Raw genomic sequence first — 15,346 nt, forward strand, 5'->3', positions numbered from 1 at the left:
TGAAGCCCTCCCTGACCATTGAAAAATTCTGAAACTCTAAGCTCACTATACCTAGGAAAACAAAACATTGACGTTCCTTGTGTCTAATGCCAAAGAACAGTGGGATTTGGTAAGTGGAAGAAAGTAAATTTCCTTTATCTCTTCCATGCATATGAAACTCTTTCCTTTCAAGTGTCACTGCTGAGAAATTTCTGGGCTAAGTAAACAGCTGGGATCTGAAAGAAGTGATTTAATAGCTCTGAGATGAGTAAATGGCACATTTATAAATTTTTCTTTTTAAGATTATAATACCATGAAAATTGGAAAAGCAGACAACAATATAATTTGGCATACTTTGGTTTACTTCTAAAGACATTTTCTCTGCAGTTCGAATATTGAATTTGTAAGTAGCAGTATCTTGTATCTAACTTGGATGCCACTTACATCTAGGACCTCACCTCCTGTGTGAATTATGGTTTGAAGTAATGAAAGTAATAAAAATGTTACCCTTGTACTACAGCAAGAAAAGATTTCCAAGTACAGTCATCTGTATTATCAAAATGTATTAGTTTTTTTCAAACATGACATTTACAATGCAATCATATCTTTTGTACATTATAAATTTAACATAATTTTTTCTTCATACATGGATTATTATTTGGTAGATTCATTGCCTAAGTTAGAGTTGTATTACAGAATCAAATAATGATTTGGGTTGGAAAGGACTTGAAAGATCAGAAGTCCAACCCCTAAAATATATTAATATTTAACTTACTTGGCTGAAACTTCAGTGTATATGATGTCAAAACACCATTTGGATGGGTGGGTGAACCCCACTCCAGAGTCAGAGAGTCCAATGTTGGGTTAGTAATCTTCAAAAAGGAAGGTGAACTAGGAACTTTTAAAAAGAACATAGAGTAAATACAAAGTAGATTAACTTAAAACAGGTCATTAATTATTAATTCTTAAGACTATTACTGCATTGAGAGAGATTATTATTTTATGAAGTCCAAGTAAACCCCATTTATGTTTAATATCTAGGTTTTTCATTTCATACCTCCTTCCGGGGTCTTAAATACTTTGTCTGGGCTTGCTGGTCCTTCTCCTTTACCATTAACAACTCTAACATTCAGCTTGTAGGAACTATAGGGCTCCAGCCCTGGTAACATTCCAAAAGTCTTGTTTCCCCTGAAAGTCAAGATCTTTTTTTCTATATGTCGTCTACTCCTTCTGGATAGACTCTGCACTTTCCAGTAGTAAATCTAAAGACAAAAAAAGAAAAAATAATTACAGTGAGTGCTTAGCTGTTCTGATTTTCTAAACTCGGAGCTTTTCCACGAGAGTCCATGAATTATAGGTAGAAATAACTGCAATTTTAATAAGCTCAGGTTAGACACAGCATAGAGCTTTCCTGCTCCAGAAACAGACCTTATCCAGAAACAGTCTACACAACTGGGTGCAAACTACCACCTGCCAGTTCTGCTAATGCTCAAAACCAGTCTGATACAAGTTCTGGCTGGGAACTACTTTGGTCTGTGATCATTCTCCTGCTATCCAGTCTATCTGAGAGGCAGAAGTTATCCATTCTTTCAGTAAGATGTCTTCAGGCCTTTCAAAGCAGATTTGGACTTTGCCTCCTTGTTAGATCACATCCCTGACCATGCTATTCCTTGATGTCAGATTACCTATAAATGGGGAAGAAATCAAAAGATTTGACTTGGCTGGAAAAACACACAAGTTCTGAAATTACTCTAAGGTTAGAGTACTGGAATTATCTCCACCCAGGGATGGGAACACTGTTCCTCCAATTACGTGACAATTTGATCAGATGAGAAAGCTGATTCTGGTGTCCACTGAGCTGACTGAGTTTCTAAGAAACCCCATATGAGCATCAGAGGTGCTTTCCCTGCACTCTCTTTACTACACAGTCTCTCTACCATGGTAAATTGAAAGATATTAATAGCTGCCCCTCCAAAAGACTTGTGTTACTCCTGAGATTGTCACCTTCAAATACATAGTCGTTTGTTTTTCACAGCATCACTATCATGCACATATGATCACAAGCTAAAGATCATTAAGAAATCTAAATCTGTTCCTATTCAGGCCAACTGCAACATACCTCTGTAATTTAGGAAGCCAGGATTTCACATAGGAATTAAAAAAAAGGGGGCTGTTAAGACTTGCAAAGCCCAGCTGGATAGCTATAAAGCAATGTTGCACTTACATCAGCTTTCAACATACCATTTCACTCCAATCACTTTTAAACGCCACTATGTTTTACATGGTTTGAGTTAATGTTTTTCAATATCACCAGCTGTCATCCTATAGCTCTCTTCCTATCAGCTAGTGTAGAAAATAATTTACAAGCTAGCAAAAATTGAAGTGTTGGTACTATTGGTACTGAAAGCTATAATAAAATAGAGTGCATCACATTTTCCATAATTTCTTCCTAAGTTTGAAAAGCTTTATAGTACTGCAGTATATTGAGTAATAGCAGATTTTAGTATAATCTATTAATTTTAATAGATTAATACAAGAGCAAAATATGAATTATGTGCTGTAGACTGCTGCTTAGTTACACATCTTCCTGCTTTTTCAGACATTTGCCTTCAGGACGTGACTATTTAGTAACTCTCTTAGTTCTCTCTTTGTTAAGAAATCTGCCCCCAGTGCAACAATGTATATTGGGCTACTGACAGAAAGAATTTTATTAATTAGGAAAGCCTGAGTATGCTGGTAGGATTTTGCTTCTGTGTTTACAAAGAGCTTGTCATGTGCTTTGTAAGCTACATCAATGATGAAGATACTTCATCCATGAAAAGTTTTCAGTTTGTACTGAGAGAAAGCTTTTTAATAATAGCTATCCACCAGTTCTTATGATTTCTCACGCCTTGTTTATTCTTTAATCTATTTTAGCTTGATTTAGCTGTATTTGCAAAAATTATGTAAGGTGTTCTTGCTGCATCTGCAACATATTCAAGGATATATCATTGTCACATCTGTCCTAGCCAGAACAGCAAAACTACTCAGTGGTCTGGTCTGCTGTCAATCCTGTGGTTGTGAGCTTGTTTTATTTATTATTATCAAGCAACTTACTTGACCTTCAGTTTTGCTTAGCATTGTGTAATTGTGTGGCTCTCCTCCCCACAGAAAAAAAAAATTATATCATATATAGAGAAAGCATAACAAATTAAATTGAAGTAGTCATGACATGACTAACCCCCTAGATCATGTGGAAAGAAAAGTGATCCCATTAGTGATCACAGGGCAGAAGATAACCCTCAGACACTGAAAGTCAGGGGAAAAAAGAAACGTCTATCTAAACTTTGGATGATGACAATTCACAGTAACCATGCTGTTGAACTTAAAACCTGATGTATACGCAGAAGTGTGTCTATGGATTTTGGTTTTGGTATTATTATCAATCTTTAATAGAAATTTTGTGATTTGGATTAAGAGCTTTAGTGTTGCTGCAACCTGATTAATAACTACCACTAATTCCACTAGATTCCAGCTCTTTAATCTGCACATAACAGACATTTTCTTTTGATTGCCCATTTCTGCATGAAATACCAGGTCAATGTAAAGCTCTCATCTAATAGATAAACATTTAAGAGACTAGTGATGTCCTGTTTCTCAGCTGAGTTTATTGTGTTAGTGTGGCAAAGCAGCACACAAACTAAAAACATTCACACTATATCATACAGAACTAGTGTAAGTCTCTCTGGATGGTGGTATTTTCTGCCAGTAAAGAAATACCCACATATCAGGAACTCACATTCATGTGGTAACCAGCTATAGAGCACTGAAGTTCAGTTTCAACGGTTTTGACTGCTCCATTTTATAAGTCTGGTGTACATTTATTCTCCTCCAAATACTCTTTACTGTTTTAATTTCTCAAATATTTCTTTTACTTCCTTTCACTACAAAAGAAGTAGTTCAAATTAGTAGTTCGAATTAGTCCTAATCTAGTTTGGGCTAAGTAATCTGTTTTGTTAGAACACACTTATGAGAATACTAACAGAGGAGCAAAGAAGGAATTACTTTGATTTTCTTCTATCGGTACATAGGATGTCAGTATATCCTCACTGAAGCAACTTTTCCCTATTCTCCAGGGACATCAGTTTCAAATCTTGAAGTCCTTCTGTATCCCCTTCTCTATTAATTTGCAGTGTTTTTTCTCCAGCACAGCCTTTTCAGTTGTGACCAAAGGCAGCACACTACCTTAGAATAAGCTTCCTTCCATTATATGGGCACTCCAAATCTTCTGCCATTTCATATGTCCTGAAGTTAAGCTTTTACACTGAACTTTTTCCTGGCCTCCAAAAAGACACAGAACCCATCATATGCTACTAAGTGCCCAGTTACTCTGAATTAAAGAAGTGATTAACCATATTGAAGCAGAAAATGAGTAACCTTAGCATTACACCTAGAAGAGACTCCTACCAAAACTAGTTCTTCACATCCTCTAAATTACATTGGAAAAAGATGTGTAAAACTGTTACTATTTTTTAGCCTGTTTAGCATGTTCAAGCTTCGTTGCAAACACATGCCATTTTTCTTCAAGGACAATGTCACGGGAAGCTAGTGCTACAAGGCTGGAACATTGGTGAACTCTATGAATTGCATCAAAGCTGTTGCTCTTGTCAGCAGAACTTGGGAGCTCACTGCAAAGCACAAGTCCTCTTACGTGTCACTTACTTCAATCTGGATACAATCTCATACAGGAAGACTGATCTATTTTAATAAACAAGGAAGAGAATGATCGTACTTACTTTGTACCCTTGAAGGTGTCCTCGGACACTTTTTAGTGGAACTGGGTCCCAATGCACCTTTGCTAATGTGCTGTTAATAACATGAACCTGCACATTGCCTGGAGCAACCATTGGCACTGTGTGGAAAGGATGCAACAAGCACCTAGTTAGAATTAGAAACCACACAAACATAGTTTTTTAGAATGAGTTTTTGCATTGTACTCATGGAACAGGTTAAAAAGTTCCTATGCTTTCAGTATTGATACTACAGAGTAGTATGAAGCCTTTACTATCTCTAAATTGCTTCCTTTTAATTAAAAAAACCCTACTATTCCCCTTATGAATATTTCAGTACTTTAAATACCCATTCAGGTTACACATTTATCTCCTTTAATTAGAATAACTGAGTCAAACTACAAAACTTACAGTCTTCCCCTGAATGTCCAATCACCTCTGATGGCTCTGGTGCATACCCCAAGTCATTTAAAGCTTGCACTTTTACTTCATATGGAACAAAAGTTGGTGTACCAGACACAATATATTTAGATACATTTGCAACTATAACAGATGTCCATTCATCATCAACATCTTTCTGGCGCCAGCTGACTTTGTACTGAAGCCCTGGTCCATTAGACTGAAAACCTTTTAAAGGCTGAAATGAAAAGAAATATTTTTTAAAATATTCTGAAGCATCTGAAAAATCTTAACTTACAAAGAAATACATTGATTCTTTTATATAATGTCACTGACAATTACATCTGTATTCTGCAACAGAGAGACACTGCTGAAAGTTAGGCAATTTATCTTTTACAGGAGGTCACTTCAATTGACCATTTTTTTTCAGTTTTCACTTTTTGGTAAAAAGCACATTGAGTGATGTTGGTCACTAATTCTTACACAAACAGCACACTGTGATTTCTGTATATATGTTTTGTTTTCAAATATTTCTTAAGAAGTGGAAGAGAGAAAACCAGACTTGCACCACCTCCTTGTAAAGAGTGTACCCCAGGCAATATTTCTTGCCTGAGAGGGCAAATTGATTATACATGGCTGTCCTTGAGCTCCTGTCATGATTGTAAGGGCATGATGGCGAAAACTTCAACCAAAGTTTTCTAGTGGGAAAGCGCACAATGATTAGTTTATCATAAAAGGTGACAGTAGAAGCAACATTCACATTAGTATTCACTCTAAAAGTTAGACTCTACTTGACATAAACCTCCATTTATATTTTGAGGTTTTCCTAAACTGGCAGCAAAACATTGTGTATTACCTAATTATTGACTTATCTTGAGAAATTGCATGGGGAAACATGCCCCCCCCTTTAATGTATTTTCATATTTAAAAAAAAACCATGAAAATGAAGATGGGGAATTTATGAATTTAGCTCTTTTTCAAGAATATGTTAATCAGGCAATTGGCTATTATCATCATTGGTTCCTTACCTCCCATGTTATTACCAAATTATCAGGTTCTGAGCCTATTCCCTGTACATTAGCAGGATTTTCATCAGGGCCTAAAAATAAAATATTTACACGTGAACAAGAATGGCTGCTGCGTGATTCCAAGCAAACTCAATGCTACTCATAGCAGGAATCAATCACTGGGAAGTGGGAATAATTATTTACTTGCAGATTTCGTCAGGTACTGCTCAGATGGCTCACTTGGCTGGCTCCTGCCAATCCTATTGACAGCGATCACACGGAAGGAGTAGTTGACGTAGGGAGACAGCTTCAGCTGCGCCGTTGTCTGGGAGCCAGGCACCTCCGTCTGGTAGCGCCACACGCCCGGCTCGTGCAGCGCATCCTCGAACTCGATCACAAAGCCTGCAAGCAGGAATTGAACCCAACCTCACGTCAAAACTCCAAACATCTTCCCAGACAAGTACAGGCATTTCTGAATGAGCTAGGCAGAAGGGATTGCTCCAACCAGTGCTTTCAAAAATCACGGAACCTGACATGTAAATACATAAATCTAACACAAATCTATAATGTGGATATCAAAAGTAGAAATTAAGGTGAAATATAAAAAATTAAAAAATAAACTCTTACTTTTATCCTTTGCTACTGTCATTAATGCAGCAATCCCTCAGGTAACACATTATTACAAGAGCTCTCTGTCAGATACCGGATTTTAATTTAATGGAAGTCCTTGAACTATCACAGCAAGGAAGTGGAATTTGACTGCCAAATCAATTGTTCTTAGTTGTATCACCAGCAGGCAATACCTGTATAAATTTAAAACTCCCTGAATATTCCATTTTCCCCAATGAAACTGGAATAATGAAAATCTATTTAAAGTCAAGAACCTATACTTGAGGAAGGTTTTTGAGAGCACTTTTCATTATCCTGAAATTAAATCAGGGAATGTATGTTCAAAAACTAAATTTCTTGAGAGTACTCTGTGTGAACATTATGATGATTACTGTTAAGATCTTACAAAGCATACAACCTCAGGGATAAATAATTTTGCAGAATTCCAAAAAGAAAATTATATTCATTATGAAAGACAAAAGGACATTTTTTACAGATGTGAAACAGCCAAAAAACCTTGCTATAAGATGTGAGATATGAATTCTGAAAGACTTAGGAGGAATTTTTAGAACACAATAAAAAAATGTGAAAAGAATGTACAGTCTGAGTACATTCCACAGAACCTGCAGCATCAAATATTTACCTGGAGCATCAAATATTTGTGTGTTGTGTAACAAGAATTTTCTCTATCTCATGTGTGGGTGGAGACAAAATATGACTTAAGATTGATCCTGTTCGGACTACTAAAAAAATTCAGAGTGGCATCTAGAAATTTCTTTTAGAAGAATACTTACAGCACCACATAGAAAAATGCATAACAATTTGAGGAGCAAGATGTAAAAGAGGTAAGTAGTACTAATCATGGCCTTCTGGCGGGCAGATTTCATTCTGACCTAAGTAGTAAGAGGGAGAATTGACCCCAAATTACTCAGTTACTGCTGCTTTTGTGTGCTTAGTGATACAGGTCTTGGGATGTCTCCTGGATAAAGCCTTACTGAAAAGGTGAGAATATTATATGCCAAAAAGGTGGTCACTACTGCTTTTTTCCAACCTGGCCACTAGCCTTCTGCCTGCAACTCCAGTAGAATAATTGATAGGCAACTTCAAGGGGAAAAAAACTATCAGAGCTTTCAGAGAGATTCTAGCACATCAGTCATACTGTGCAAACAGATCACTCCTAATGAAGTGCAGTCCTTGAGTGTTCAACTGCACTTTGAAGTGATAGCAGCAGCAAAAGAAATAGGCTTACTCAGGAAGCAAAAGCCTTATTTTGCAGCGTCTAAGAAGACTATGCAGGAATATAAATTGTATTATAATTAAACCCAGCATTATTTAGTTGGAAGAGTTCAGTTTTCAATACGAGAGTGCATGCAGTATATCACTCAAGAAAAACCTACAAGAGACAACACTGCCTAGTATTAACTCTTTTGCAACAGTGTGATCTCATTCCTACAGAAGGACAACACTACTGGCATGGAAAAAAATGAGAATACTAATGAAAGTATATGTATATGAATAAACCACAATTCAACTGTTTACATTGAGCTTCTAGATATTATATTTTAAGGTATATTACTAGTTGATATACATTAGAGATGCCTGAGACCATAAAATTTCAGAAAAATCACTTAGTGTTTCATTAGAATGTAGTCAAAATCTTTGATGTTTTCAGAAACTTGTGAAATTCTGTTTTTTACAAATCTTCCTTTCCAGATACCTGATCCTTATGGTTTGTTTTCAGTGTTGATACTGACCCAGCATCCAACCCTGGAGAGCAACACCTAGCGAGTCAGTCTAACTAATTAGTTCCAAACATAACATCTACACTGGTCTTAGCAACTTGTGGCAGTTATCATCCAAAAACACATTGCATAAATAATGAAATAATTGAATTAAGTTGCTCATAGGGAAAAAGTAATGCCAAAACGTCTTTCTGATCCCATGATTTTTAGGAAAACAAACATTAATATCTTTGTTCCTTGTTCCTAAATTCCCCCTTTATCCTCTCTGCTCAATATAAGCAAGAGTTTTCATTATGTTTTAATGGGAAGAATAACAGCATTTAATATCAGTTTACTGCCTCAAAATTGTATAGATATTTAATTGTTTAGTTTTATGGATGTGGTTTATTCTTTTAACGGTCTGGATTAGAAAAAAAACCCAGAAAAACTATCTACTTTATATTTTCATGAAGAATAAACTTCTGCACCAGTAGAGATGAATAATCACTGACAATGGTGGTACTGATGCTATTTCAAATTCACAGAATTACAAAAGAGTTAATGCAAGATGTTGGTAGCTCTCTCCTTCAGAAGCATACAAGCGATGAACAAGACTGCTCTCTACATATTCATAAAATTGGACCTTGTCAGACAGATCTCATATCAATATATATAACTTCTATATTATCTAGCACAAGTTTTTGAATAAAAAAGCCCAGCTCTTCTGGTCTTCCTGCTTGGCTGTGCAGTAGTTTTTAAGGGTATGTTATGTAGATAAATGGCAGCTGTAGAGAATTAATTTACCGTTTCCCCACGCTGTACACAACATTTATTCCAGAAATTTTTGGAATTTGAGAACAGTTAGAACAAAACCTTCAATGTAGTGTAGTAGATACAAACAAACATACTTGTAATGGGACTGTTGTTTTCATCCCCTGGTATCCATGAGAGATCAATGCTTCTTTCTAGCTGACCTGTCAACTCCAAGTCAAAGGGTGGATTTGGCCGAGCTGTAAATCAAATGAACATAAAATAAGTAACCACACCAGAATATGTAGTTTAATACTTGAAAAAAATCCTTACATTCCAATTAAAGAACTCCACAAATACAGCAGGGCAGGTCTACTCACTTATGTAAGCATGACTTAAATACTAATAGCATGCAATTATTACAAAACAGACAAAAATGGAGAACGGATGTAACCTGGAAACTTCTATACCTTAACAAGAATTGGTATTTATTTTTAGCTGTGTCTGAGTGCACTGTGATATAAAAATGTGACGAGATGCAAGGAATTATGAAATGCCTCTTTAGTTTATCTTTGAATGATTATGGGTGGTTATCTATTGCAACAGACATACCTCATACAACATGAAAATAAAGAAACATTCATATCAAAGAAGCTTTTCTAGAACCATTAAAAATATTTTTATATGATTTCAAAACAAGTATACTTCAAACAGAAACTAATTGCAAGTTACTAAATTATTTTTTGTTGTTCTTTTAAAAAGACTCAGAAATCCCATGCAAGCGGTTATTATAAATTCTTATAATACATAAAGATGTAATTGTCTGTTCCAAATTCATGAAGGTAATTTATTATATGATTTGTTACACAAAAACCACAACTAATAAGTAGGTTCATGTAAGAATACATAAGCATTTTCACTGATAGGATTTACATAAAAGTGCTTAAAACTCTTACACTTAAAAGTGTTTTAGCTTATTATATAGCACTTGAACCCCCAAATTCAGAAAACATACTACTAATTAAAGGCTCTATATTATCAAATATAAGACTATGCCTGACTAACAGATTTTTTTTTTTGTTTTAACTTAAATTTTAAAATTTTGGTGATTTCATCAATTATAAGGTAAACTGGTCAATATGATCATATTCATCTTATGAGTGGAGTAAAATTAAGATAAACTATGAAATAAAATAGAGCAAGACTACAGGGCTGCAAAACCAATGTTAACATACAACAAAATTTGGTTGGTGCAAAGTCTTTAATACCTTTCACCAAAGAGTTGGATTTACATTTTAGATATTTCATTTATTATATAACTTACTTGTGTTACAGTGTGGTCTATGAGAAAAAAATTGCCATCCTATACCCAATCTTAATTAAAATTATCTCTGAAAACCACTTATTCCCTAAACACAAAGCAGCCCGCACTGTAACATTTTGAAGTTCTGTGCTACAGTAATGGAGTAATTGGTAAAATGGGATGAAACCACACAGACACACAAACAGAGGAAAAGGGAAAAAAAAAAGGCAAAAAAATTGCAGCAGGCAAATGAGCAATATATCTGCCTGATGATGTAGAAAGAGAACTTTGTTTTAGTTTACCGTAAATGATAGCTGGTGTTGGGGGAGCAGCTGAAAAGAACATTAATATAAAGGATTTAATCAGTTAGTAGCCAAGAAACAGAATACTGTAGGTAAAGACTATAGATATTAGAAACAAAGAAAAGTTAACTTATTTAGATTAAATGGTTAATTTTAAAAAACACATTATAATTTTTCACTGAAGAGCTAAAAAAGTATTCTTGATTACTTTATGCATTTTTTAAGATAAGGATAGATCAAGAAGATAAATAAAGTAAGCAATCATAAAATGCCTAAATAAGTACTAGTTTTTTGGCTTAGATAATTCCTGGATAGGCTTAATATCACAGCAGAATTTTAAAACACAAACATACTTGCTCTGAGTCTCAGATTGAATTCATGTAAGAATCATTCAGGACATCTACTTAAAACTTCCTTACAAATTGGAGAAGGGGCAAAGTAATCATTTGGCAAGAATCTGCAATCATAAAACTTAACAGAGAACTAAACTAAAAATACAATCCATGAGAAGTCATACAGCCAAGTCTGCTCAATCTTTATGAAGCATAATTTAGTTGTTGAAGAGATTCCTGAGATAACACTCTCCCAACACAACAAAGACATATTCCTCTTGGAAGGAGTCAAGGGGAGAGCCACCAAGGCGACCACAGAGCTGGAGCACCTCTCCTACGAAGACAGGCTGAGAGATTTGGGGCTGTTCAGCCCAAAGAAGAGAAAGCTCTGGGGACACTTTAGAGCAGCCCCAGCACCTACACAGGTTCCAAGAGAGCTGGACAGCGACTTTTCACAAGGGCATGTAGTGGTAAGACAAGGGGGAGTGGCTTCAGCTAAAGCAGAGTGGGTTTATGGTACATAATTAGGAAGACATTTTTTACGGTGAGGCACGAGAACAGGTTGCCCAGACAGGCTGTGTACAAGGTGTCCCTGCCCAAGGCAGGGGGGTTAGAACTAAATGACCTTAAAGGTACCTTCCAACCCTGGCCTTTCTGTGACTCTACCATGTTTATGTTGAATTGCCCTGCAAAATTTCATTTCCTGTAGTAGCTCAGATGTGGTCAAAATAGAAAGCTCTACAGCACGAATCTGCCCTGTAGCTACTCAATCGTTTTGTAAGCAGCTGGTGAGACTACATGTTTTAAAAACTGAAACACATTGACACTTAGGTAGCATTTCCATTATCCTGTCCTAAAAATCAAAACTCTGTTTGTGCTTTTCACTTTAAATCTAACGCTGTTTTCATACTCAACAGTAGAAGTTTCAGAGCATTCTTACCAACAACAGTAAGCACAGCACTTGCTGAAACACTGTCCAGAGTAGTATTAACTATGCAAGTGTATGTTCCATCATCTTTATCAGTTACATTCATAATGGTCAAGTTGTCTTTACCAACTAGAAACCTGTAAATACAATAAATTCAGCCACTGATTTTTCAATAACTGTAATAAGAAACTTGCATAAAACATTATCAATCCCATATACTTGTACATACCTAAACAGCTATGTTTACCCAAGTTAAGCTATGGGACAATATAATCTTTTCTTTTTTTCTTCATTGCTTTTGAACATCTTCCCACAGTGATTTTTCTTCTAATGTGCTTTTCTTTTCAAATATAATCAAACAAATTTTAAATATTTGTGATCCAGAGCAAAATAGTTTTATGTTATCTGTTTAGCTTCTGAAGTCAATTATCTTTACCTTACACTTAATCTATAAGGTCAGTGTGCATAGTTTGTATAAATGTTCACATCTCATTTTATTTTTAATTCTATCTTGATATTTGCATCACACTAGGTAGGTCCTTTAGTCACCAAATATTGGATAGCCATGATGTTTATCAGTTTTCTTTGGAAAATATGTCAATAGGTCAGTATGTTCCTTTCAAAGATCAGGAAAAGGAGCAGACAAAAGGACCTAGAAAATTAAAAATAAAGGAAAACTATGTGGTCCTTACCTTTCATCATCTGGTAGTTCATCATTGTCCTTCAACCATGTAACTGTTGGTAGTAAGGTAGAATCATGTTTTATTATACACTCAAAAGAAACCTGGCCATACCTCTGAATCACTTTGTATTCTGGCTGTTTAATGATCATCGTTGGATCTGAAATTTAAAATTAAAATTAGATATCCAGAAAGTCTGAAATTCTGTACAATTCTAAAAATCAGTGATGAAAGAATGACTAATTTCTCACCTTTAATTTCCAACTGCACCTCATTTTGTATCTTTCCTAATTCATTCCTGGCTACACATGTGTATGTACCAGCATTATTCTTCTGAGCCACTGGAATTTCCAAGGTTCCGTTATCGTGGAAAACATACTCATTTCCACGCAGGATGCTACCTTTCACTCCCTTAAACCTTTGTACAAGAAGTAATATCATTAACCAGCATCACAGTTAAATTCTGAATGGTTTTATTGTCAATAAAACACAAACTTACAATGGCCACATTAGAAAATAGAGACAGAAGCACTCAAAGAAATTTAAACTTGACTCTGTAGGCATAACTTTACTTACTGCTGGTTCATTAAGTACATGCAATATTGTATTAACAAATTGTAAACAGCATGTATTTTAAAAACATTATTTTGAAATTGTAAATAGGTTTAGAAGAGTTTTAAAGCTTCAAGTGTTTGCTTGCATAGATATAAGTGGCTCATCTTCTGCAACATAAGCACAGCTGGAGCTTACCATTCAATTTCAGGCTTAGGTGACCCAAAATAAGCACAGTCTAACAATGCGGGGCTGTCTGCAATGACTTGATACAGTTTATTAGCAGGAGTTAGAATTCTTGGCGGCTCAGCTGAAAAGACAAAGGTATCTGCATATAGTTACAAAGTTACAAATAGTAAATACAGAGTAAAAAGTATAAATACAAATACAAAATACAAAGACATCAAGAATGGCCTAAAGAATTACATAAAAACATTTTTCCCGGGGATGATTTTGGGTCTCAGTCTGGGCTTGAATACATTCTACTGGTACTAGCCTGAGGAAAAGTTAATGCAGGGAAATGATCTTGTGAAAAACAACTGTTTCGTGCCTATTTCCATGTAATAGCGATGGGCACCAAAGGCAATGATTTCAATTGGAAAATTTAAATCAGTATATACTTCAAGAAGATAATCTCCTGGGTACAGACTGAACTATCTAATTCCAAACAAACCTGCAGGCAGAAAGAAGTTGGATGCATTTTTGGTGTAACACCTACATTTTCTTTCTTTTAAACAACAGCCTCAATCAACACATCTGCCAGTTCCTGCAAGAGAGTCACCAGAGTCCATTCTGCCTAGGATTTTGCTACTAGCTTTTTTAAATTCAGTGAGAAGAATTAGAGGGGCCACAACATATTGTAATCAGAAACACATGCCAGGGAAGCCTTAGAGACAAATGCATAATCATGTCCCCTTGCAGCAGTAACTTGGAGATCATCCATTCCACTAATCCAAAACATCCAGACTCAATGAAACTGTATTGAAATGTACTAATTTAAGCAACACTAATTCCTGCCTTCCTTGTCAGGCTTCTGTTTGACTGACTTACACACACAAAAAAAAAACAAAAGAGAGATAAAATTTCTTCCAACTTTTCCCAGCTTTCACATCTATCCTTCTCACTTTAGAACAATGAAAGTGAAATTCAGGAATATCATGGGGAAAAAAAGCTATGTATATACCCTTGCTCTTTACAGGGGCCAGGAAATAAACCAATTCCCAATGAAGACCTCAAGCAAGGCTTGAGCAGAGAGTCTGTGTGTTAATAGAAGACAACAGAATACCCAAGAAAACAGAAAAATATCAAGTCTTTTTCTTACCCAGAACATTCACAAACGCATTTGCTAGCAAGTATCCATATTCATTAGAAGCATTGCACTGATAGACGGCACTTGACCTTTCTTGCACGTGTGAGAAAATAATGGTGTCACCATCCACCTTCCTGCTAGGATCTTCTGGGGCAACTGTTGGTGTAAAGAAAGAGAGTTATTGCTTTTCCTGAACTACAATTGAATTGCAAGTTTCATACTTCTGCAAAGAAGAAAGAATGTGAAAAACCAATATACCCTTTAAGTTTTTTTTTTCCCCAGGGTGACTGATCACTTGTAAAAATGTGAATTTTAATACAGTTTAAAAAGTTCTTCTCATTCTACAGGTATTAACTCAGGATGGTAGAGTTCCCATTCTTTGAGAGGTTTTTTGTTTGTTTTCTAACGCAGTGAAGCTGAGATTGTATTTTGCACAGAATACAGAGGAAAAATACCAATATTATGAGATTTGGGCAAATACTGTCAATCTCTAGAAAATTACAGAAGTATTTCTGGATGTCAAAAGAAAATGCTGATACAATGACATAGTCCTCTGTGACTTTAAAGTTTCAAATTGATTGTTATACCATAAATAATTTTCGAAATATAAAAATAGCCATACTCAGTTGAAAATTATCTCAGAGTAAAGAATAAGCATTCCTTCTAACCAAGTCAAGAAACAATCTTCTCAAGAGCAGAGTTAGTA

The 15,346-nt window shown here is 35.5% G+C and overlaps 1 protein-coding gene across 22 annotated transcripts in view; it reads right to left on the bottom strand.

Annotated features, from left to right (window-relative positions):
• The window catches only part of NRCAM (neuronal cell adhesion molecule), a 101,954-nt gene that overhangs the window by 30,225 nt on the left and 56,383 nt on the right, over positions 1–15,346 (bottom strand). For 16 of the 22 annotated variants that reach the window (XM_031061366.1, XM_031061374.1, XM_031061365.1 and 13 more), the window contains 13 exons: positions 14,653–14,796; positions 13,530–13,641; positions 13,031–13,197; positions 12,792–12,939; positions 12,112–12,236; positions 10,840–10,869; positions 9,393–9,494; positions 6,359–6,556; positions 6,176–6,246; positions 5,160–5,385; positions 4,755–4,870; positions 1,037–1,241; positions 755–877 (listed from right to left, as the gene is read on the bottom strand). In XM_031061366.1, coding sequence (XP_030917226.1) covers positions 755–877; positions 1,037–1,241; positions 4,755–4,870; positions 5,160–5,385; positions 6,176–6,246; positions 6,359–6,556; positions 9,393–9,494; positions 10,840–10,869; positions 12,112–12,236; positions 12,792–12,939; positions 13,031–13,197; positions 13,530–13,641; positions 14,653–14,796 — 1,767 coding nt within the window. The remainder of the gene's footprint in view (positions 1–754; positions 878–1,036; positions 1,242–4,754; positions 4,871–5,159; positions 5,386–6,175; positions 6,247–6,358; positions 6,557–9,392; positions 9,495–10,839; positions 10,870–12,111; positions 12,237–12,791; positions 12,940–13,030; positions 13,198–13,529; positions 13,642–14,652; positions 14,797–15,346) is intronic. The other 6 variants (XM_031061380.1, XM_031061379.1, XM_031061368.1 and 3 more) reach the window with 1 other exon arrangement.

This window comes from Geospiza fortis, unplaced genomic scaffold (genome assembly GCF_000277835.1).
Source record: "Geospiza fortis unplaced genomic scaffold, GeoFor_1.0 scaffold429, whole genome shotgun sequence".
Lineage (NCBI taxonomy): Eukaryota > Metazoa > Chordata > Aves > Passeriformes > Thraupidae > Geospiza > Geospiza fortis.